This window comes from Sciurus vulgaris, assembly GCF_902686455.1.
Source record: "Sciurus vulgaris genome assembly, chromosome: 4".
Lineage (NCBI taxonomy): Eukaryota > Metazoa > Chordata > Mammalia > Rodentia > Sciuridae > Sciurus > Sciurus vulgaris.
Genome location: NC_136464.1, coordinates 27,237,677 through 27,258,878, shown reverse-complemented (window position 1 = coordinate 27,258,878; position 21,202 = coordinate 27,237,677). Strand labels below are relative to the sequence as shown.

The 21,202-nt window shown below is 47.6% G+C and overlaps 2 protein-coding genes across 7 annotated transcripts in view; both read right to left on the bottom strand.

Annotated features, from left to right (window-relative positions):
* Nucleotides 1-3,188, bottom strand: part of OGA (O-GlcNAcase) — a 31,294-nt gene extending 28,106 nt beyond the window's left edge. The window contains exon 1 of one of the 2 annotated variants that reach the window (XM_079137945.1): nt 2,542-3,188. In XM_079137945.1, coding sequence (XP_078994071.1) covers nt 2,542-2,740 — 199 coding nt within the window. In that variant the 5' untranslated portion in view covers nt 2,741-3,188. The remainder of the gene's footprint in view (nt 1-2,541) is intronic. The other variant, XM_079137946.1, reaches the window with a different exon arrangement.
* Nucleotides 3,189-7,112: 3,924 nt separating this feature from the next.
* The window catches only part of KCNIP2 (potassium voltage-gated channel interacting protein 2), a 20,594-nt gene continuing 6,504 nt past the window's right edge, over nt 7,113-21,202 (bottom strand). For 2 of the 5 annotated variants that reach the window (XM_079137969.1, XM_079137971.1), the window contains exons 2-8: nt 10,225-10,349; nt 9,779-9,848; nt 9,534-9,604; nt 9,295-9,402; nt 9,016-9,120; nt 8,819-8,881; nt 7,113-8,508 (exon numbers count right to left, since the gene is read on the bottom strand). In XM_079137969.1, coding sequence (XP_078994095.1) covers nt 8,461-8,508; nt 8,819-8,881; nt 9,016-9,120; nt 9,295-9,402; nt 9,534-9,604; nt 9,779-9,848; nt 10,225-10,349 — 590 coding nt within the window. In that variant the 3' untranslated portion in view covers nt 7,113-8,460. Of the gene's footprint in view, nt 8,509-8,818; nt 8,882-9,015; nt 9,121-9,294; nt 9,403-9,533; nt 9,605-9,778; nt 9,849-10,224; nt 10,350-10,987; nt 11,042-12,096; nt 12,197-16,151; nt 17,490-21,202 lie in introns of those variants that run through there. The other 3 variants (XM_079137967.1, XM_079137968.1, XM_079137970.1) reach the window with 3 other exon arrangements.

Below are 21,202 nucleotides of genomic sequence, written 5' to 3'. Positions count from 1 at the left end.
ACAAGTGGTTTTAAAATATTCTTGACATGGTAAAACTTTTACAATTTTTACTTAGCCTTCTTACGACCCTTAGCATTATTTTTTTTCTCTCTCTCTCTCTTAAAAGAGCAAGCATTAATACTGGAAGCTGTGGCATACACCTGTAATCCCAGCTACTCCACAGGCTGAGGCAGAGGACTCCACTCCAAGTAGGACACACCTCTCAGGAACTCAGAGAGACTGGTTTAAAAAGGAAGAAAAAAGGGGTCGGGGATTTAGCTCAGTGGCAGAGGCTTGCCTTGCACATCAAGGCCCTGAGTTCCGTACTCAGCCCTGAAAAAAGAAGAAAAAAAAAGTCTAAAAAAGAAAAAAGAAAAAAAAAGAAAGAAAGAAAGAAAGAAAAGGTGGTGCATGCCTGAGGATCAGGCTTAGAGGTAGACTGTTCCTGGGTTCGATCCCCAGTACACACATGGAAGGATTTTTTAAAAATGTCTAACCTGAACATTTTAATCTTCAGAAATCTCAACCTGGCTCTTTCAGAATCAGATTTATGGTTTCGGTTGGTTGGTACCACAAAAGAAAGCACTGCTGTTAACACAGAGTTGAAACCAATGAAGGTTTGTAAAGGCAAGAAACAAAAAAGGAATCCTGGCAGCAATCACAGTGTTTCCCATCCTCCTTCATTTTAGGAACAGTGCCAACAAAGAATGAAGGAAGGAAAAAATAAATAAAAGTGTGCTGGCTCAGGTGCTTAGTTACCAAGAAAATATATAAAAGGATGGGAGAAGGAAGAACAAGAGAATTCAAGACAACTCTGTTCTTCAAAACAGAAGACTCCCTTTTCAGTACTTTGCAAAACAAACCAATTTAAACCACAGCAGGTTTTCTCCTTTAATTACTGAAGGTGTAACGGATTGGCAAATTTCTTTAGAATCACTCCAGTTTAGGTATGAAATTTCAATTTCCCCCAGCACTTCTTTCCCACCCTCCACCTCAAGATCACTGATAACAAGATATAGCTTTTCTAAATCTCCCTGAGCTCAAAGAAGCCTAAATACACCAACACATAAGTCACACAAAACAATGTTTTCATAAATACTGACTCCAATAAAATATGATCTGCAGGACAGTTAATTTTGCTAAATTGTTTCATGCCTTACTGAGTTGTAAAAGTAGTATGTTCTCCCCTACAATTAAACTTTATCTAAAATACCATAATCACTGCCCATCTTTCAAAAGAACACATTTATATGATCACAACACTGGAGAAGTTGATGCTCTCAAACAAGAGAACAAACCTCCTTTGCTTTTTCCATATCTTCTTAGTTGTTTTGTTTTGGGAGACAGGGTCTCACTATGTTGCCCAGGCTGTTCTCTGAATTCCTGGGTTCAAATGACCTTCCTGCCTCAGCCTCCCAAGTAGCTGGGTCCATACGTGTGTACTGCCCACCTTTTTAGTTTTTTAAGACTCATTTTTATATTTCTATCTGCACCATTTACATAATAGGAGAAAATAAGACAAATGACAACTAGGAATCCTTGGGTTGACCAAAATAATTCGAGCACTGAAATACATGTTGCACTCAAGCAAAGAGCACTAAGGTAATTGAATGGTATATCTGTAATATGTAGGAGAGTATGTGTCCATTCTTATTCAGAAACTGTTGTACAGTCTTGTGGCAATTTTCCCTCACTAACAAAATGTCCAATCATTCCTTTTAACTGTAAATGGAAAGAAGGTAGTAAGAAAGGCATTTTTAAGCCTTATCTGCAGTCCCTAAATTCAAATTCCATATCTTAGATGCTTTCAAAATGTTACTTTATCCTTGGAGGACAAAGTGCAGTAGTTGAGAAGCAGGCTATTTTCTAGGCTGCAAGTGCATTTCAAAGAGGGAGGAGAGTTTGCTTTTTCCCTATCTGCTCAGCAAAAAATTCTAAGCAGAAAGTAATTTTTTAATATCATAGGCCAACTAGGCTACTCTTCACTTCAGGAACACAAGAACGTCTGTGTGGTTTTTAGGTTCTTGGTTTTGTTTTGGTTTTTTTTTCTCCCCTTCCCTCCCCATAAAGGATGGGACAGGGCTTTTTTTTTTTTTTTTTTTTTTTATTAATGGAGACAGGGATGCTGAGGCTGACCTCGAACTTGCGATACTCCTGCCTCGGTCTCCCTAGTCGGGTTTATAGGCGTGCGCCACTAAGCCCAGCTTTATCCATTTTTCCATTAAAAAACAAACGACCCTACAGAGCAAGAGCCCAAGGTATAAACAACTGTAACAGAGTCAAACACCAGGCTCTTTACCACCGCCTCCTCGAGAGTCGGCCTGGCTCCAAGCCCAAACCGGGTGGGGTTAGGCTCGTTAGTAGCCAGAGGGGAATTGGACTCCGTCTACGGACGTGAGGAGAGGAAACTCGTCCACCACCTCACATTCCCCCTCATTTTAACAGGGCCGAACTTCGGACCTAAGGGAGTAACAGCCTTTTCGAGCCCCCTGAACTATCCCCCATCCCTTTCCCGAGAAGATAACGTGTTAGTACCGTGGCGTGACGGGAAGGAGTGCTCACCTTCCACCACGCCACACAAGAACCTCCGAGCCCCTCCGGCCGCCCCGGTCACTGCCGCTCCCCCAGCCCCGGTTGGGTTGTCTTCCCCAGGGGCCGGAGCTGCCGACGGCTCCAACGATGCGCCCGCAGAGGCGGCAGGGTTGGAATTGAGTTCATTCTCCCGCTCCTCCAACGCCGCCTGGCTCTCCTTCTGCACCATCCTCCTGCCACCGGCCGCCGCCACCTCTGCGGGTCCTCTTCGGCCTCCGTCCGTTGGGCCACGGGCCTGGAACCCTAGAGAGGGCCTAGGCTCCAAGCGCGCGCCCCTCCTGCTCCTTCCCCTCCCCCTCGGCCCTTCCCCCTCCCTCACCGCAGGGGCCCGATTGCCCGGATGAGAAGGGCGGCGGCACCGGCAGGAGCCCTTTGTCAGCCGCTGCCTTAGCCTAAGCTAGGAAGCCGGAAACCTAAGCGGAGAAGAGGGCGAAGCCGCGACTTCTCGTTCACTGGAAGCTGATGGCCAGGGCTCCTTTTCTCGTTCTCAGTTGGTGTCTGTTGCCCTACCAACAATCCTAGTTCTTCCACTGCTGTCCCCCGAAGCCCCTAGATCTCCTCTGCCGCTGCCTCTACCACCCGCTTCCTGTTTATCCGCACTGCGCCTGCGCCGCAGACCGGCTCAGACCGGTCCCCTCAGCCCCCCTCCCCCTCCTTTTTTAGGGCCAGCCTATTACGTTTCATCCAGTAGGGGGAAATAGAACGTAGGAAAAGCGAAAAGCAAGAGGTAATGAAGGCGATGGAATGTACCACTTATGCTTGCCACCCTCCAGAAAGAGCCCAGCATCCTGGGATGGACCATTACTCCACCCGAAGAAGGGGAGTATGGGAGGAGGCTGCCGCCATTTGGGGCAATTAGGAGAAGGGGTAGGGTGAAAAGGCTAGGAGTTTGCTCTCTCAAAGCGCAAGCGCGGAAACGAAGCCTCTTGTTCTTAAAGAGACAGAAAGGAACTGACCTACTTTCTATGGAGGTTCTTGTCAATAGTTTGGCTAATTACATTTGACTGACCGGACTCCGCTCTGTGAAGACACCATTCCAAGGAATTCAGCTCACACCTTTGCCTTGAATCATTTTTCCCTATCCACTTTTGAAGCTAACTCCATTTAACGATGAAATCATTCGTTCATTCCTTCATGCGGCAGGCACCTATTGAGCTTGCCTGTTCTGCGCTAATGGGCCACTGTGAGCTCACAGTATGGTGGTAGGCAAGCAACTACACAGATTTCCTTCACGATGTATCCAAGTGTTTTAGGAAGTCAGAAAAAGTGATAACTCGTACTTTGGGGTGAGGCTGTGGCTGTAGTTCCCCCTCCTGTGTGCTGGGGGATGGAACCCCAGCCCTTGTGTATACGAGGCAAGTACTCTACCACTGAGGTGATCGTATCCCATGGCTTCATTTCTGACTTGGATCATAAAGGATGAGCAGAAGTTAGCCAGAATGGGGCGTAATGGAAGACAGCACTCCAGGCAAGTGAAACAACAGAGGCCCGAAGTAGGAAACGCTTGAAAGGACTGGCTTGTTTAGAAATGGAGAGTTCCTAGTGTGTGTGTTGTGGTTTAGATTTTAATGTTCTCTCACAAAACTCGTGTTCATACAACGAAGTTCACAGGTGAAGTTTTTTTGTTTTTGTTTTTGTTTTTTTTAAATAGTCTTTCAGTTGTCAGTGGATCTTTTATTTATGTGTGGTGCTGAGTATCGAACGCAGGGCCTCACACATGCCAGGCAAGTGCTCTACCAGAGTCATAACTCCAGCTCCCAGAGGTGAGTTTTTGAAGTAATGACTGTCATGGGGGCTATAATCTCATCATTGGATTAATCAATTTTATGGGGTAATAGTTTGGACTACTGGGTGGTAATTGTAGGCAGGTGGGGGACCCTGCCACTACTTTCTCAATGCCATCCACTGAGCAGCTCTCCTCCATCATGCTTGTCCCCTATGATATTCAGTCACACCGCATGCCCAGAGCAATTGAATTTCCCGACCATGAACTGAGACCTCTGAACCCATAAGCTCAAAATAAACCTTGGTCCTCTTAAGTTGTTCTTGTCAGGTATTTTGGTCACAACAACATAAAGCTGACTAACACAGTGTGTGAGGGGGCATGAGATCCCTTGAGCCTCAGCATCAATATCATTTCATGAAGAAACCTTCCATGAACCCTTGGTTTGATTGGCTCAGCAAGCTCCCCTTGCTGTATGCTCCCAGAGCTGTAGTCCTATCATAATGCATTTTACAATTATGTCAGTTGAGAAATCTGTTTCAACTTTTGAGGAACAAATATCTCATTCTTTTATTACAACAGTACTGTAGGGGCTGGGGTTGTAGCTCAGTGGTAGAGCACTTGCCTAGCATGTGTAAGGCTCTGGGTTCAATCCTCAGCACCACATAAAAATAAAAATAAAGGTGCATTGACAACTAAAAAATCCTTAAAAAAAAAACAGTACTGTAGCTCCAGGGACTCTTACAGTCACCCTTATTTTTAGTCCTATAACAAGAATTTTTTTCAATATGGAATACTTCACAAATTTACATGTCATTCTTAACACAAGGGCCAACCTAATCTTTTCTCTCTCTGTCCAATTTTAGTTTATGTACTGATAAATCAATCATGAAGCAGGCATTTTTCTACGGGACCACCTGTGATGACAGTGGGGGACCATAAGCAGTTTCATTGGATATTGTGGTCCTTTGGAGAATTTGGGGGCTATCATTCTAGTTGATGCTAGCTCATGACACTTTTCTTTTTGTTTCATACTTCACACCCTCACAACTGGCAGAAAATCAGCAGCCATGGTTTCATCTACCCTCCACAGTCCAACTCCAGGCTGTGCTCCAGGTAATATCAACATTTTGTATCAAACTTGAAGGGGTGGTTCTTGCTACACAATTGCTATACATTTTCTTTCCACATCATACCTCTCCCCCTGCTCCCATCACCTATATCAAGTGCTTAGTAGCCCCTTGATAAATATATGTGGAAAGAGAGACATAGGGCCCTGCCCTCACAGTTTACATTTTGGTTGGAGAAATTGACAATAACAAATTCAGTACATGTTATGGTTTGGAAATACAGCAATGTTCAGAGGGGGAGCTTCTGGTGATTGGACCATGAGGGCTCTGACCTCATCAGTGGATTAATAATTTGATGGCATTACTAGGTGGTGGAACCTGTAGGAGGTGGGACATAGTTGAAGGAGTAGATCTTTGATGGGGGGTGTCCTTGAGGACTGTGTCTTGTCCCTGGCCCCTTCCCCCACCCTCCTCTGCTTCCTGATGCCATGAGGTGAGCAGCTTTGCTCTGCCATGTCTTTCCACCATGAAATACCACCTCACACAGGTCCAGAATGAATGGAGCAGAACCAGCCAACCATGGACTGAAACCTCTGAAACTGTGAGCCAAAAATAAATCTTTACCCTAAGTTGTTTTTTCTCAGGTATTTTGTTACAGCAACAAAAAGCTTAACAGAGTTCTAACACAGGAACAATCTGTGATAAGTGCTTTAAGGGGGAAAAGCTAATGATGTGATGTATAATAACAGCAACAAGGAAGAGCTATTTCAAATGGATTAATAATAAGTAGTCATTTAGTTGAGTACGTACCAGGGAAGAGTATCGTGGTGGAACTGAAGGACTAATAAAACAGATGAAGAGAGAGAGAACAAAAGGAAGAAAAGACGACTCACAATTTTTTTAGTACTGAAGATTGAACCCAGTGGTGCTCTCCTCTACTATGGAAATACATTCCCAGCCCTTTTTAGTTTTTATTTTGAGTCATGATCTTGCTAAAATGCTGAGGCTGGCCTCAAACCTGGCAATCCTCAGCTTGCAAAGCTTCAGCTTCCCAAGTAGCTAGGATAACAGGCATGTGCCAGTGACTTGGCTAAAAACTCTTAAACACTGAAGGGCTGGGGATGTAGCTTAGTGACAGAGCACTTACCTAGTATTTGTGGAGCACTGAATTCAATCCCCAGTACTGAAAAAAGAAAAAAAGGAAAATAATAAAAGAAACTAACTCAGGGGAATTCCCCTCAAACTAAAGAACTTTGTGATTAACTACATTTGTAAATTAGAAATTCTTAGAAATTAGAAATTCTAAATGTCTGCCAAAAGATAGCTTTCTTGGAATAATCTCTGAGACATCAACATCTTGTACTTCCTTGCCCATTGGGGGATGTGGGAGAAAGAGAAGTGGGAACCTAAGGTCAGGTGGGTTGCCAACTATTCCAGAACCTGAATCTTGGTCTCCTGCCAATGCATGGCAGGACTCAAAAAGACAGGCCCTCTATCTTAGACAGATCTAAGATAGATAGATCTTTTTTTTTTTTTTTTTTTTTTCAGTTGTAGATGGACACAATACCATTATTTGAATATGGTGCTAAGGATTAAACCCAGTGCCTCACATGAGCTAGGCAAGTGCTCTACCACTGAGCTATACCCCCAGCCCTTTCTTGGGGATCTAAAAGGCTGCAGGCACATGATTTTGGGGCCGTGCAGTATTTGTGGGGTGGGAAGGACAAAAAGGCAGAGACAGCAGCCTGTGCATAGCCATTGTGTTTTATTGGATCTGGTGTACTTCTTATTTTACAAAATATACAGAAGAGTCAAAAATGCAAAGCAGTCAGCAGTGTCTGATGGGACATGGAGGTCCCTGGGGGGCTCTTCCTCTCAGATTCTGGCTGACTGGGAGGGTGAGTTGAAAGGGACAAGCAGGTATATTAATGAGTAGCAGCATGGCAGGGGTCCTGATGATGAGGTGGAACAACCTGGGTCCTATCATCCCTGCCCTTTCAGTGTGCTCAAGGGCATCTCTGAATAGGCTAAGAAGAGAAAACTAGGGAGTTGAGGAGGTTAGATAGGGGTTTAGGGTAGAGCCTGGGTTGATCTAATAAATGCCCCCCCCCCCCGCCCCCAGGCATGCCTTCCTCCTTCATTCTCCCTCTAAGGCATCCACTGGGAGGGGTGATGGGATCCAAGTTCAGGAAAGGCCCTGATTCACTCCATGCCTACAAAGCTAGAGGACATGGCAAGTGAAACAAAACAGGCAATGAGCAGGAAGAGCAGGCTGTAACTTTGTTAGGCATCAACCAAGACATCTCCCACTCACAGTCCCTACCACCACCACCATACAAGCAGGGAGGGGGAGAGGAAGAAATTTCAGGGATGAGCCAGATATCTGGTTCCCAAGCTCTCCTAGAATACTGAGAAAGGTATGGAAAACGTCTGGGACATTCCTGTGACATAAAGGCCTTCTGAAAAGTTTTGAAAGTCTAATGTCCTGGGGTAGTACACTGTGGAACTTGGAGCTTTAACAACATGCCTGAGGTCTGATGATCTTCCATGGCCTTTCTGTTCTTTACTCCAGTCAGATACTAGGACCAAACCACTGGCTCAGGCCCAAGATTTCTCCCTTAGTATTCTGTTTCCCTCCCACAAGGATCTCAAAGGCTGGTGAAAAGCCAGCTAGTGTGCCAAGGACAGAGCATCCTCTCTGAGAAAAGAGTCTTAGGGGGACATGTTTATGAGATCAGGGATGGGGAAGCACCATAGCAGGAGACATTCTGTCTAGTGTTGTGGTTTCTAGAATTGGCTTGGGAGGTGGGCATCACTCATTACCTATAGCAGAGGTACCCACAGCACTGGGTGTCAGGCAAGAAGGGGGTAAAAGCTGTTGGGAGTTGGGACACCCACCAATGATGTACTCTGCCCACTCTCTGGCCTCTTCAAATCCAGGGTCCTAGACTACTGAAGCCCCAGGCTTTTGGATCCCTACAGCCCGCAGGGTAGGGCTTAGATGAGGACAGACCTGGGAAGAGAAGGGTGAGGTCCGCCCAGACTAGGACTAGAACATGGTGCCCCCAGGTCACAGTAACTCCTTCTTCTGAGGAGCTAGATGACATTGTCAAAGAGCTGCATGGACCTCATGATGTTCTCATCCTGTGGCCATGGTATGAATGAGGCAGATTGGAGAGAGAGAGAGAGAGAGAGAGAGAGAGAGAGAGAGAAAGGAACTTGTCAGAGACAGGAAGAAGGACACTGAATCCAGATGGGAACATTCTTCAGGGGCAGAGAGGAAGGAGATACCCAGAGAGAGGGAAGGGATAAAATGTCCCTTATCATGAAGGTACAGGATTGGGGAATGGGGATGAGATAGGGAGGAGGTACATTGACCAAAGGAAATTTTTCATACATCACTGATTGAGGCTCTGAGTCCAGACCAGGGAAATATAGAGGGCAGGGCCTGTACCTTTTGACAAGACTCAATGAATTCCTCAATGGTCACCACACCATCCTTGTTTCTGTCCATCTTCTGCAAGAAGGTGGTCAAGCAGGGGGAACAAGAGGGATGGTGGAAAGGCAGGCAGAACTCAGGTAAGTTCCCTGTTGGTTCCTGGTCTCCTTCCCTTCACTCCAAGGCCCTCCAGCCTACCCAGTTCCAGGTACCTGGAAGAAGCTCTCCACATGTTCCCTTGGGGCCTCCTCCCGGAGTGCAGGGTATGTGTACTTGCCCATCATGTCATAGATGGACTTCATGATGTCAAGCATTTCCTGTTAGGCCAAAAGAGAAGATCCCTCCTCAGAACCTCCAGACTCCAAACCAAGAAGCTGAGGGCCTATGTAGACTAACCCTCTTGCTGGTGATACATATATGGGTTGTTTTCTTCCCATGGCCCTTTGTACCCCATATCCCATCTCCCACATAACCCTTCAGTTGCCCTGCACCTCCTTGGTGATACAGCCATCTTTGTTGAGGTCATACAGGTTGAAGGCCCAATTCAACCTGTCATCTATGGTTCCCCGAAGAATCACCGACAAACCAGCGACAAAGTCCTAGGAAGGGAGTAGAGGAGAACTGTGACTTCAGGTACCCTTCACCCAATCCTTTCTTTGGATTTGACCTAGAGATCCTGGTACGTAAATCCCAGGAAGTAGGCTTCCCTGACCCATCTCCCCAAGCTCACCTCAAAACTGACCGAGCCATCATGGTTAGTGTCGAAGGCATTGAAGAGGAAAGTGGCATAAGTGCTGGAGTCTGTAGGATAAATGTGGGGAAGTGAGCCTGGTTTCCAGACTGGAAAGGACTTCCTTCTTCTATGAAGCTTCCCCAAGTCCTTCATCACCTTGGCATTCCCAGTCCTTCAGAACCCTCTCTCCCCACTCAGCCTAGAGAAGAACAGCTGCTTCCTCTTGGGCCTTGTCTACTCACCTCCTTGAGGAAAGAACTGGGAGTAAATTTGCTTGAAGTTCTCCTCATTGACAATTCCGCTGGGACATTCCTGGGAGGAAGAAGAGGACCAGATTGAGGGCAGAGACAAAACCCACTTTCTTTTCACTGCCCTTCTCCCACCCTCCATGCCAGACTTCCAGGGAGAAGTCATCATGCTTCCAGGGGACTCACCACTTAGGTCTTGGTGTGGCAGGTAAGACTCCTTCCCCAGTGCACGAATGAAAAACACATAACTAAACCCAGGTCTGCATGATCAGAGTGCATATTTTGGCCCGAGGCCAAAACCTCAGGTTAAAAGTTGGGTCTCTGGAGCCACCTCCCACTGCCTCGCTTCTCAAAGCATTCAGGCCACACTTTCCGGAAGGTGCATCAGCTGGGGCCCTTCTGCTCCACCCTTACCCAGTTTGGCCTCTCCTTCCACTCACGTTCTTGAAGCCCCGGTACAGAACTTGCAACTCCTTGCGCGTAAACTTGGTTTGCTCCTGCAGCTGCTCCAGACCTTCAGGTCGGTGACACACGGTGGACAGTTCAAACTCATCCTCTACGCTGTCTGTGGGGAGCGGTGGGGTGGGGGGAACAGCCGCGCCTCAGGCCCGGCCCCCTGCTCTTCAAAATCACCGACCCATACACCCTCCTCCCTGTCCCATCTTCGGCGCCGAAGACTGCCTGCCAGTTCTCTGGACCCAGAGCTGAGGACATCCAGGAAAGGAGAAAGGACGCTGGTCGGTTTCAAGGTCTATCAGTAGGCCAAGGCCAGGCCTGGCCTGACTCGGCCCCAGAGACTGGGGTCCAACTCGGCCCTTGACCCTGGGCCTTTAATTCCCGGTTGCAGAAGGCCCTCAGTTGCATCTTCGTTCCAGAGAGGGAGAAGTGGGAAAAGCTGGTTCGAAAGCCGGTGTCGGAAGTTGGGCGCTCCCGGGGTTTTTTTTTTTGACCAACGCAGATGTGCCCCGCCCCAACTTTGCCCAGCCCAGATCTTCCCCTCCCCAAGTCAAGCTCTGCCCATCCCAGCCATGCCTCAGCCATGCTCCGCCCTGCTCCAGCCAATCTCCATCCGGACCCCAACCCTGGCACCACTCCCGCCCCACCTCAGTCCCACTTTGTCAACCAATGTTCAGCCCCCAGGCAAATGCCCCCACCCCCCACTCCCGAAGCCCCGCCCCCGCCCCCACCAGGAGAGTAAGTCACCTGGGTCCAGCGGGCGGGGTCTGTGGGGGCGGAGGGAGGCTGGGGCGGCTAATGCTGAAGGGAGTGAACTGTCACCGAGAAAGTGGAAGACCCGGCCCAGTGCAGACACTCACCTCGCTTCTCACACACAGCAAATCTCACAGACCTGTACATAATGCACACACCCCAAACTCGCAGCAAAAGCACACGTAAGGAGCAGACATACACAAAACAGATCCCACGCACACAACCATGTCCCTATTTTTCAATCTACCCATGATGGGACCTATTTGAATCAAACGCCATGACAAGCTCGAACAGTTACAAAACGGGACTTTATAGCTTGCAAAATTCAGTATGATCCTCTTAAGTGGGTACAGGAGACTTAGGGAGAAAAGATCCTCTTGAGGTTACTTAGTTGGGGACCAGCCTAAGACCGAATCCCCAGGTATTGCCGGGCCCGGTGGAGCACGCCTGTAATCCCGGTGCCTCGGGAGGTTGAGGCAGGAGGATTCCAAGTATGAGGCCAGCTTTGGCAACTTAGCGAGAACCTGACTCAAAAAAAGGGCTGGGGATGTAGCTCAGTGGTAGAGCGTCCCTGCAACACTTCCCTCATGAGCTTGCCCCCCCCCCCAAAAAAAAAAAAAAAAAAAAAAAACCCAAGTATCCTGGCATCTGGAGGAAGGAGGGCTCCATTCTCTCTATACCTGCAACCATCATCCCATTGTGGCACAGGTGAAATATATTGCTAGGCCCAAAACATACACAGGGACTGGCAGTTCACACAGTCACAAACATTAACCCAGTTAAACTGGGCTAGACCTTCTTAGTTGCCTGGTCCCGACCCCTCCCCTAACCAGGCCCACATAGGCTCGGGCCTGGGCCCTGCTATACTGGCCACGCCCAAACACTCGGGTCCTGCTCTATTTTGCAGACCAGTGACGCCCACAGGCACTCGGGACAGCACACACATACCAGCTTCATCCAAGCACACCAGCCAGCACCCACTCCAACCCCCACCCCGACCCCGCCAAACTGGCCACGTCCACACGTGTGCGCAGGACTGGTTCCTGTCACTCCCGCACAATGCCACACACTCGGCCCCGCCCCCGGAAACACAGGAGAAGCACTTGCTTTCACTGACTGAGGGCAGGGCTTGGGGCCCGCAGCAAGGCAGCAGCTTGAGGAACCGCTGCTTCAGCGCTTTTTTAGTGGGCCCTGGAGGGTGGCCTAGGAAGAGAGAAACCCCAAGAAGGCAGGTTAACTCCCTCTTTTCCCTCCGTTCCCTGTCCCCTCCCCGCCAGTCACAAGTCAACCCTGGCTGGAGTGAGGCTAGGAGAGGAATGGGATAGGAAGGGGACAAGGATAACTGGAGGCAGGTTAGGAAGCCTACTGGATCTAACAGGCATGCAAAGTCCATAGAGGCAAGGTTGGGGTACGTAATATAATGGGATATGGCCCAGCGACAATGAGGCAGCAAAGGGAGAGGATGTACTGACCTCAGTGTCTTTGCTGACACAGTGCCCTTGGCTTGAGTGCCATAGCTGGACCTCAGGGAAATGTCCAACCTAAGGATTGCCTCCACGCACGCGCGTGCTCTCTCTCTCTCTCTCTCTCTCTCTCTCTCTCTCTCTCTCTCAGACACACAAACATGCATGTATAGGGGCACAATGATAAGTCAGATAGGTGCTGGTGAAAGCTTAATAACCTGTAACTCATACCTGATGACCTCTTAAGCATGCTCCAACACATGGACACACCTAAAACTCCTTAACACATACAAACGTGACCTAAGTAAAACATGACATACAGATGAAGACCCACACAGGCCATTTCATTATCAAACCACACAGGAAAACAATGATCTGGGCACAGTGGTCTACACCTGTAATCCCAGCGACTTGGGAGGCTAAGGCAGCAGGAATGCAAGTTCCAGGCCAGCCTTAGCAACTTAGTGAGAACCTGTCTCAGGGCTGGGACCAGGTGCAGTGGAACACTCCTGTAATCCCAGTGACTTGGGAGGCTGAGACAGGAGGATCACATGTTTGAGGCCAGTCTCAGCAACTTAGTGGAGGCCCCGTCCCAAAATAAAAAATAAAGAATAATAAAAATATGGCATTTGCAGGCAAATGGATGAAATTGGAGAATATCATGTTAAGTGAGATAAGCCAATCTCAAAAATCCAAAAGAGGAATGATCTCACTGATAAGCGGATGATGACACTTGATGGGGGGTGCAAGGGGGACAAGAATGGAGGAAAGAGGGACTGTATAAAGGGAAAAGAGAGGTGGGAGGGGTGGGGGGAAGGAAAAAATAACGGAATGAATCAAACATCATTACTCTATGTAAATATATGAATATGCAAATGGTATGCTGTTACTCTATGTACAAACTGAAACAACATGTATCCCATTTGTTTACAATAAAAATTAAAAAAAACTAAAAAATAAAAAGGGCCGGGGACTTAAGCACTCCTGGATTCAATCCTCAGTACTGAGAAAGCAAAACAAAACAAAAACACCACACAGGGCTGGGGTTGTGGCTCAGTGGTAGAGTGCTTGCCTAGCATGTGAGAGGCACTGGGTTTGATTCTCAGCAATGCCTATAAGTCAATGAATAAAATAAAGGTCCATCAACAACTAAGTATGTACATTTAAAAAAAGACACACACAATGGCCCTGGGACACCATAACACTGTGTGTTAAGAATACTATGACAAGGGTTGGGGAGATAGCTCAGTTGGTAGAGTGCTTGCCTTGCAAGCACAAGGCCCTGGGTTTGATCCTCAGCACCATATTGTGACCTAGATCCCCCGTGGCACACAGACACCTAATGTTGCACCTCACCCATAGAAGCTTCATCTGTCCTGGGTACATTCTACTTTTCTTTCCTGTAAATCCTTATTTCAAAGCACCCAGAATCTTCCTGAGCAGGGTTTATCATCACCTAACATCTATGACATTAACTGTGGCCCTTCCCCAGTCCTTTCTAGTATGGTTGCTCTTTGAAGGGAAAATGATAGTGAACTTTGAAGCATAACATCTTGGAGATGAATATTTTGATGTGTTGGGAGGTTATTTAAGGCCCAATGATTACAGCTCCTCTTTCTCTGCTTCCCATCACTTTATTTCTGCATGTATCTTACAGCTCTAACTGCACACTAGAAGCACCCTTAGCATTTATTGTGTATCTGTCTCTGAGCTGCATCCACTTACAGATTGCTGGGCCAGAGCCCACTGGACCTGAAACACCGATTAAAGTTTGCCTCAGTACATTTCCGAAGGGGCCCAACTTCCTTCAGTCATTCCCCCATCCGCACCCCAACTCACCTAAGCCCTCCCAGGCCAGGTTCCATCCTCCACACTAGGAGGTAACTGTGTGAGGTTATCACCTTTTTGAACCTCATCTAGCTCCCTCCTCAACCCACTCCAGGAGCTATAGAGATGAGGAGGCAGTGGGCCAGGATGGTGGGAGCGGGGATTGGGAATCAATGGTGGCCTGGCCCCTGGCCCAGGTTTCCATTAGCCTGGACTTGTGCCTGGGGCCTTTGGTGGTGTAGTCACCCAACTGGGGGGCAAAGGGGGGGAGTGGGGAGCAGAGCTCTCCTCCTGTCTTGCCCACTAGTCCCTGCCTAATCCCAAGCCTTAATCTCCTCTATGCTCCTTTAAAAATGGGAAGAGAAAGCCTTTAGACTACAGGATGTTGGAGCTTCCCACATAGCCTTTCTTCCCACAAAACAATCTAAAGGGGATGGCGAGTTGGCCAGTTTCTTCTTTCACTTTTTTCTTTTTTTCCTCCCCCTGCAGTTCTGGGGATCAAACCCAGGGCCTAATACATGCAAGGCAAGTGCACAACCACTGAGCTAATCTGCAGCCCAAGTTAGAGCCAGCAGACTTCATCTTTTCCAGAATGAACGAGAACCAGCTCAACCCAGCCTGCTGAGTTCATTTAGGTCTAACTCCCAGTCTGCAGCAGAAGATAAAGGGTTACTTAAAGAACCCTTCATGAACCTTCCCTGGTCCCCAGCTTCCTTCACATCTTTCAAGTTTTCCCAGGTGTCTAACCTACAGCCCCGGCTATCCTACCCTCCCCACCTCATGGTTCTTGCTTGTCTTGCCTGCCCCCCTATTGCAACAGGAAAACAGCTGTGCCATGGAGCTGCACAGTTCTTTTGGTGAAGAGAAGGAAATCAAAACTCTGAGGGAGGAGGGAGGCTGAGGGAGGCTGAGAGAGGCGGGGGTGGGGGTGGGGGAAACAGAAGTGTTTCCCTTTCCACCTCCAGTAGCACTCTACCTACTGACTTCAGGATGGGAGGGGAGTTGACTTCTCAAGGTCAGAAACCTAGGAGATCATTCTACCCTTGGTTCCTAAGAGGAGCTTGGAGAGCAAAGGGACTTGGGGAGCAGGCCCCTCCCCCCTCCCCTATAAATGTCTCTAGAACCCACTCCCATTCCAAGCCTTGGGTATGGAGCTGGTATATCCTCAGGGAACTAGAAACAGCTACACTCAGTCTTATACCCAAAGGGGCTCAGCCACTTGCCTTGTCCAGCTTGGGCATGGTCATATTTACCACCACACAAGCCGCCCATGTGGTCATTAGGACATGTGATCATATATCTGTCATATACATGGGCTTACATAGTCACACACTGTCCTCTCTCACACACATGAGCACACAGTCATATTCCATGTCTCACACTGAGTTCACATACACATGAGTTCACATCCTGTAACCTACACCTATACACATGGAGGTGTGGAGAGTCACCCACACCTTCTTTGGGACCCTGGCTTTAAAAGGGACTCCCCAGAAATCTAGTGGTATCTCAGGAGCCCTGGGAATTTCCTCCTCTATTCCAGATACCCCTTGCCTGCCTCCCCTCCTATTATTCCTCATATTCCCCTCATCTCATATCTACACCCAGTCCTCCCATGCTGCACCCCTTATTACTTCCCCAAATCTCCTCCTCCCCTTTCCCAGATCAACTCCTCAAGGCCCCCCCTTAATCTATCCCAGATATTCTGTCCCCCAGGTTGTGCTTGTTACCTCCCCTAGATGCTTATCTCATCACTCACCTGCCACCCTTGCCCCCAGTCATGAAGATGACACATCACCCTCCCCAACACTGCAGGGTGGCTGACCCTCCCAGCCAGCAGTTCAGACACACCCAGACACCTGGGTTACCTTCCAAGGAGACTGGCTCGAAGAGGCCAAACTGCTCCAAGACCTTGACAAACAGAGCGAGGACTACGAGCACAGCAACCATCTCCAGCCCTTCCAGGTTCATGGCGGGGCCCAGGCATGGCCCCCACCCAGCTGAGACCCAGACACACCGGCAGGCAGCCTCACACCACCTCCCCTTCAGGCTCTCCAGCCAGAGCAAGATCGCCCGCAGCCTCCCTCCTGGTCTCCTGCTCTGGGTCTCCTCCCTCTCTCCCTCCCTCTCCTCTGCCCTACAAGCCTCCTAGCCACAGCCGCAGCCTCTTCCTCTTCATGGGGCCACCTCCACGGGAACTTTTGGTGTGAAGGATATGGGCCAGAGGAGGGAGGCAGTGACCTGCCACCATCCCTGAGGAGAGCTTCCCTGAGACACCCTGTGACCACTCTGTGCCACAGGGAGGGGGCAGCAGGAAGAGTTGTGCTTAGAAGGCAGGGAACAGTAGGGTGCATGTGTGACAGAAACTGCAATCAGCATATGAGTAACAGATACCCAGATATTGGGTTACCTCCCAAGAAGATAGGTTCAAAAAGGTCAAACTGCTTCAAGATCTTAACAGACAGCAAGGACTACGAGCACAATGACCATCTCCAGCCGTCCCAAGTTCATGGTATGGGACAGAATATGTTACAGGTGTATGGGTGTTTCTCTGTGTGTGTTTATCCTTGGGTTTGTCAGTGGGAGTACAAGTCCCCTCATATGTGGTGGGTCTGTGCATATGTATATGTGATTGTGCACTTACACAAAAGTGTATGTTTTGTGCATGGTTAGTATGAGGTCTTGGTGTCTGTGATGTATGTGTGAATCTGTGGGAATATTTCTGAGTGTGTACGGGGAAAGGTGTGTTTTAGTAGGGTTGTAGAATGTGGGTCTGAAGTTTGGTAGGCATGGATATGTTTTACAATGGGTCTGCAGTTGTGTAATTGTATTAATATGGACCTGTATGAGAATATAAGGAGGTGGAGAAGGCAGTGACCTCTCCAGATGTCAGACACAACTGACATCGATTGCGGTTGCCATGGAGACTGAGGAGGGAAGCACTCTCTTCCCACAGGCCACAGATAGTGAAACTGAGATCCAAGGGAGAGAGGATTAGGTCCAATATCCTGGGCAGGAAAAAGGCAGCTTACCAATTTCATGACCCTCTTGGGAGAGGACTTATTGCAGCTGCCTTAGGGACCAAGAGATCTATGTTTCTTGAGGAGAGGGGGGACTGTGTGCTTCCCTTCCTTTGATTGGGACCTCATTCAGGAGATGCCAAATTCTTCCTGCTCTTCAGAAATTCCTGTTATTGCTGATGGAGAAACCTAGGGTAGAAGGGAGATCTAAACCTTCTTGTCCCCCACCTTCTGGCCTCCCTCCCTCCCTCCTTTTCCCTGTTCCTTCCTGGGGATGTGGTTGTATGGACAAGACTGGGAGAAATCTGCAGTCAGTGAGACACAAGACAAGGGTCTATGAGTTAGTAACCTCTGACACCATGACTACCAGGACTGGCTGACAGTGATTGAGCACTCACTATGTGCTAGATGATATGCTATATGCTTACAGATGTTATCACACTGAGCTTGTAAAATACACCTATTAAGGTGGTACTGTGATCCCCATATCAGTGAAACTAAAAGACAGGTTAAGTAAATCTCCAAGATTAGAGCCTTGATTTTAATCCAATCCGACTCTGAGCCTACACTCTAAACCACCATGTACATTTGCTCTCTTCTTTGAAAGCTTGTCCACCCAGGAGGTCCCATTTAGGAGAACTGATCCCAGAGAGAGTCCTCCTTCTTATCTAGTTCTGGGAATTGTGTCCCAGCCCTAATGGTGGTGATGATGGTCTGGCCTACTACTGCTCCTGTTGAGATTCACTGTTCTGCAGTTCTGTATGACCACCACTGGGGGTCAGGCCTTTACCTCTCACCATATCTTAGCCCTTCTGTCTTCCCCAAATCCCACAAGTTAGTAGGGTAGATCTAGGAAGAAGGGCATGCCTCCTGCAGGATTGGTGCTCTGCTTGCCCACCTCCTCTGAGGTTGGGGAGCCAATTCTGGTGTTGCTTTCAGTTTCTCATACCTTGCATAACCAGCAAATCTCTCCCCCTCTTCAAATTCCCTCCTGGCATTTAATACCCTTCCTCTGCCTTCATCAACAGTTTCCTTTATTTCACTTTGTTTCAGCCATTTCAGTCATCTCACTGTCCCCCAAACACACCAAACTCAGTCCTATCTCTGTGTCTTTGTTCCTCTCTGTCTGGGATGCCCTCCTTTCTGCTTTCCCTCTATCCTACAGGTCCCCCCCGCCTTTGGTGCTGGGGATCGAAACCCGGGGCACTTTACCACTGAGATACATCCCCAGCATGTGGTTTTTTTTTTTTTTTTTTTTTTTTTTTTTTTTGAGACAGGGTCTTGCTAAGTTGCCTCACTAAGTTGTTGAGGCTGGCTTTGAACTTGGGATCCTCCTGCCTCAGCCTCCTGAGTCCCTGGGATTACAGGCATGTGCCACAGTACCTCACTATCCTACATTTCTTACCTATCCTTTAGAAGTAGCTAAAATTTTGCTTCCTTTCAGAGGATTCAGCTCTCAGTGGTCTATTAGTTACCTGAATTCCTACAGAATTCCTTGTTGAGCCTGAAAACTCAGCACTTAATTCTATAATGTTAATTAGATGGAACTGTAAACAGAGGTGGTGTAGCATGGGAAATAGTAGCATGAGCCAGGATGCCAGAGTCCCTGAATTCAAATCATAGCTCTGCAACTTGCAATTAACTGAGTGAGTTTTCTTTTCTTTCCTTCTCTCCCAACCTCATCTTTGTTTTTCTTTTTCTGTAGTACTGGGGATAGAACCCAGGGCTGCATGCATGCTAGGCAAGTGCTCTACCACCAGGCTACACACTTAGTCCTTATTAATTTTTTTTTGTTTGAAAATGGGTGCAGTGGTGCATGTCTGTAATCCCAATGACTCAGGAGGCTGAGGCAGGAGAATTGCAAGTTCAAGGTTAGCCTGGGCAACTTGCACCTGGCTAACTGAGTTCTTTACCTCTGTGCACATCAATGGTTGCAGGGGGGATAAATGAACTAATGCATGAAAAGATGTTGGAATAATGCCTGACATGGAATAAATGCTGCATAAGTGTTATCATTATAAATAACATACATTGTCCCCCCATATTTCTATAGCTCTTGACAATTTACAAAGCATTTCCACAAACATCTTGATGAAATCTTGATGGATTCTCATGACCACCACATGAGTAGGCAGTGAATAGTACTATGCACATTTCACTGATGAGGCCTGAGGATATAAAAACATTTGCTCAGCCTGGAGCAGTGGTACATACCTGTAATCCGAGCTATTCAGGAAGCTGAGGCAGGAGAATTGCAAGTTCACAGCCAACCTCAGCAACTCATGGAGACTCAGTCTCAAAATAAAAATTAAGGGCAGGGATGTGGCTCAGTGGTAGAGTGCTTGCCTGACATGTGTGAGGCACTGGGTTTGATTCTCAGCATTGCAAAAAAAATGAATAAATAAAATAAAGATATTGTGTCCATCTACAACTAAAAAATTTTTTTAAATAATAAAAAAATAAAATTAAACAAGGGGGCTGGGGAATTTAGATCAGTGGTAGAGCACTGGCCTAGCATGTGCTAGGCCCTAGGATTAATCCTCAGAACCATACAAATAAAATAAAATTAAATAAATAGAAAGGGCTGGAGATTTACCTCAGTGGTAAAGTGCCCCTGAGTTCAACTCCCAGTGCCAGAAAAAGAGAAACTTGCTCAAGATTACCCAGTTAAGAGGGACTAAGCTCCTGGAGGGCAAAGATGTTGAAAAATTATACTTACATAAATAGAGTGCCAGGATGGTACCTGTGGAACAAAGGTGAACCAAATACAGTTCTAGCTCTTACTGGGTGAGGAGAGACAATCCCCTTGAGAGAACTATAAAGCATCTATTTTTTTGAAAAAAATTGTTTTATGTGATAGGAACTGTCCTAGGCAAGGTATGAAGGGAGCTATAGAAAAAAACTTTCTAACTAGGAGGCCAGAGAAACTTGAAGAGGGACGTTTTGAGTGGTTTTTTGATTGTTTGGCACTGGGGATTGAACCCAGGGACACTTAACCACTGAGTTGCTTAGTGCCTTGCTAAGTTGCAAAGGCTAGCTTTGAACCCATGATCCTCCTTGTCTCAGTCTCCCAAGCCTCTGGGATTACAGGTATGCACCACCATGCCTGGCCTGAGTGGATTTTTTACATTTTTTAAAATGTCTATTTATTTATTATTATTTGGGAGGGGGTAAGATTGAACTCAGGGGCACTCGACCACTAAGCCACATCCCCAGCCCTTTTTTTGTATTTTATTTAGAGACAGGGTCTCATTGAGTTGCTTAGTGCCTTGCTTTTTGCTGAGGTTGGCTTTGAACTTGCCATCCTCCTGCCTCAACCTCCTGAGCCACTGGGATTAAAGGTGTGCATCACCACCGTACCTGGCTTCTATTTATTTATTACTGATTGATACTGGGGATTGAACCCAGGGGCACTTTACCACTGAGCTACATCCCCAGTCCTTTTTATTTTAAGATGGGGTCTCTCTTAGTTGCTTAGGGCCTCACTAAATTGCTGAGGCTGGCCTCAAACTTGTGATCTTCCTGCCTTAGCCTCCCACACCCTGGGATTACAGGTGTGCACCACCATGCCCAACAAGCCCTTTTTATTTTGAGACAGGGTCTTGCAAATTGCTGAGGCTGGCCTCAAATTTGGGATCCTCCTGAGTAACTACTATAAGTGAATGATAAGTGCATGCCACTGTGCTGGCTGGGACCCTCCTTTTTCTCTCTCGCTCCCACTCTCAATTTTCAAAGACCTTGACCCAGCTGCACAGGGACTCAAGGTAAAAAACCAATCAGGGCTCTGGTGGGAAGGTCTGTTAGAAGTGTGGTGGTGAACTCCTGTGATTCAGCTGCTAGGGAGGCTGAGACAGAATTTTAAGTTAGAGGTAAGCTTGGGCAAGTTAGTGAGACCCTGT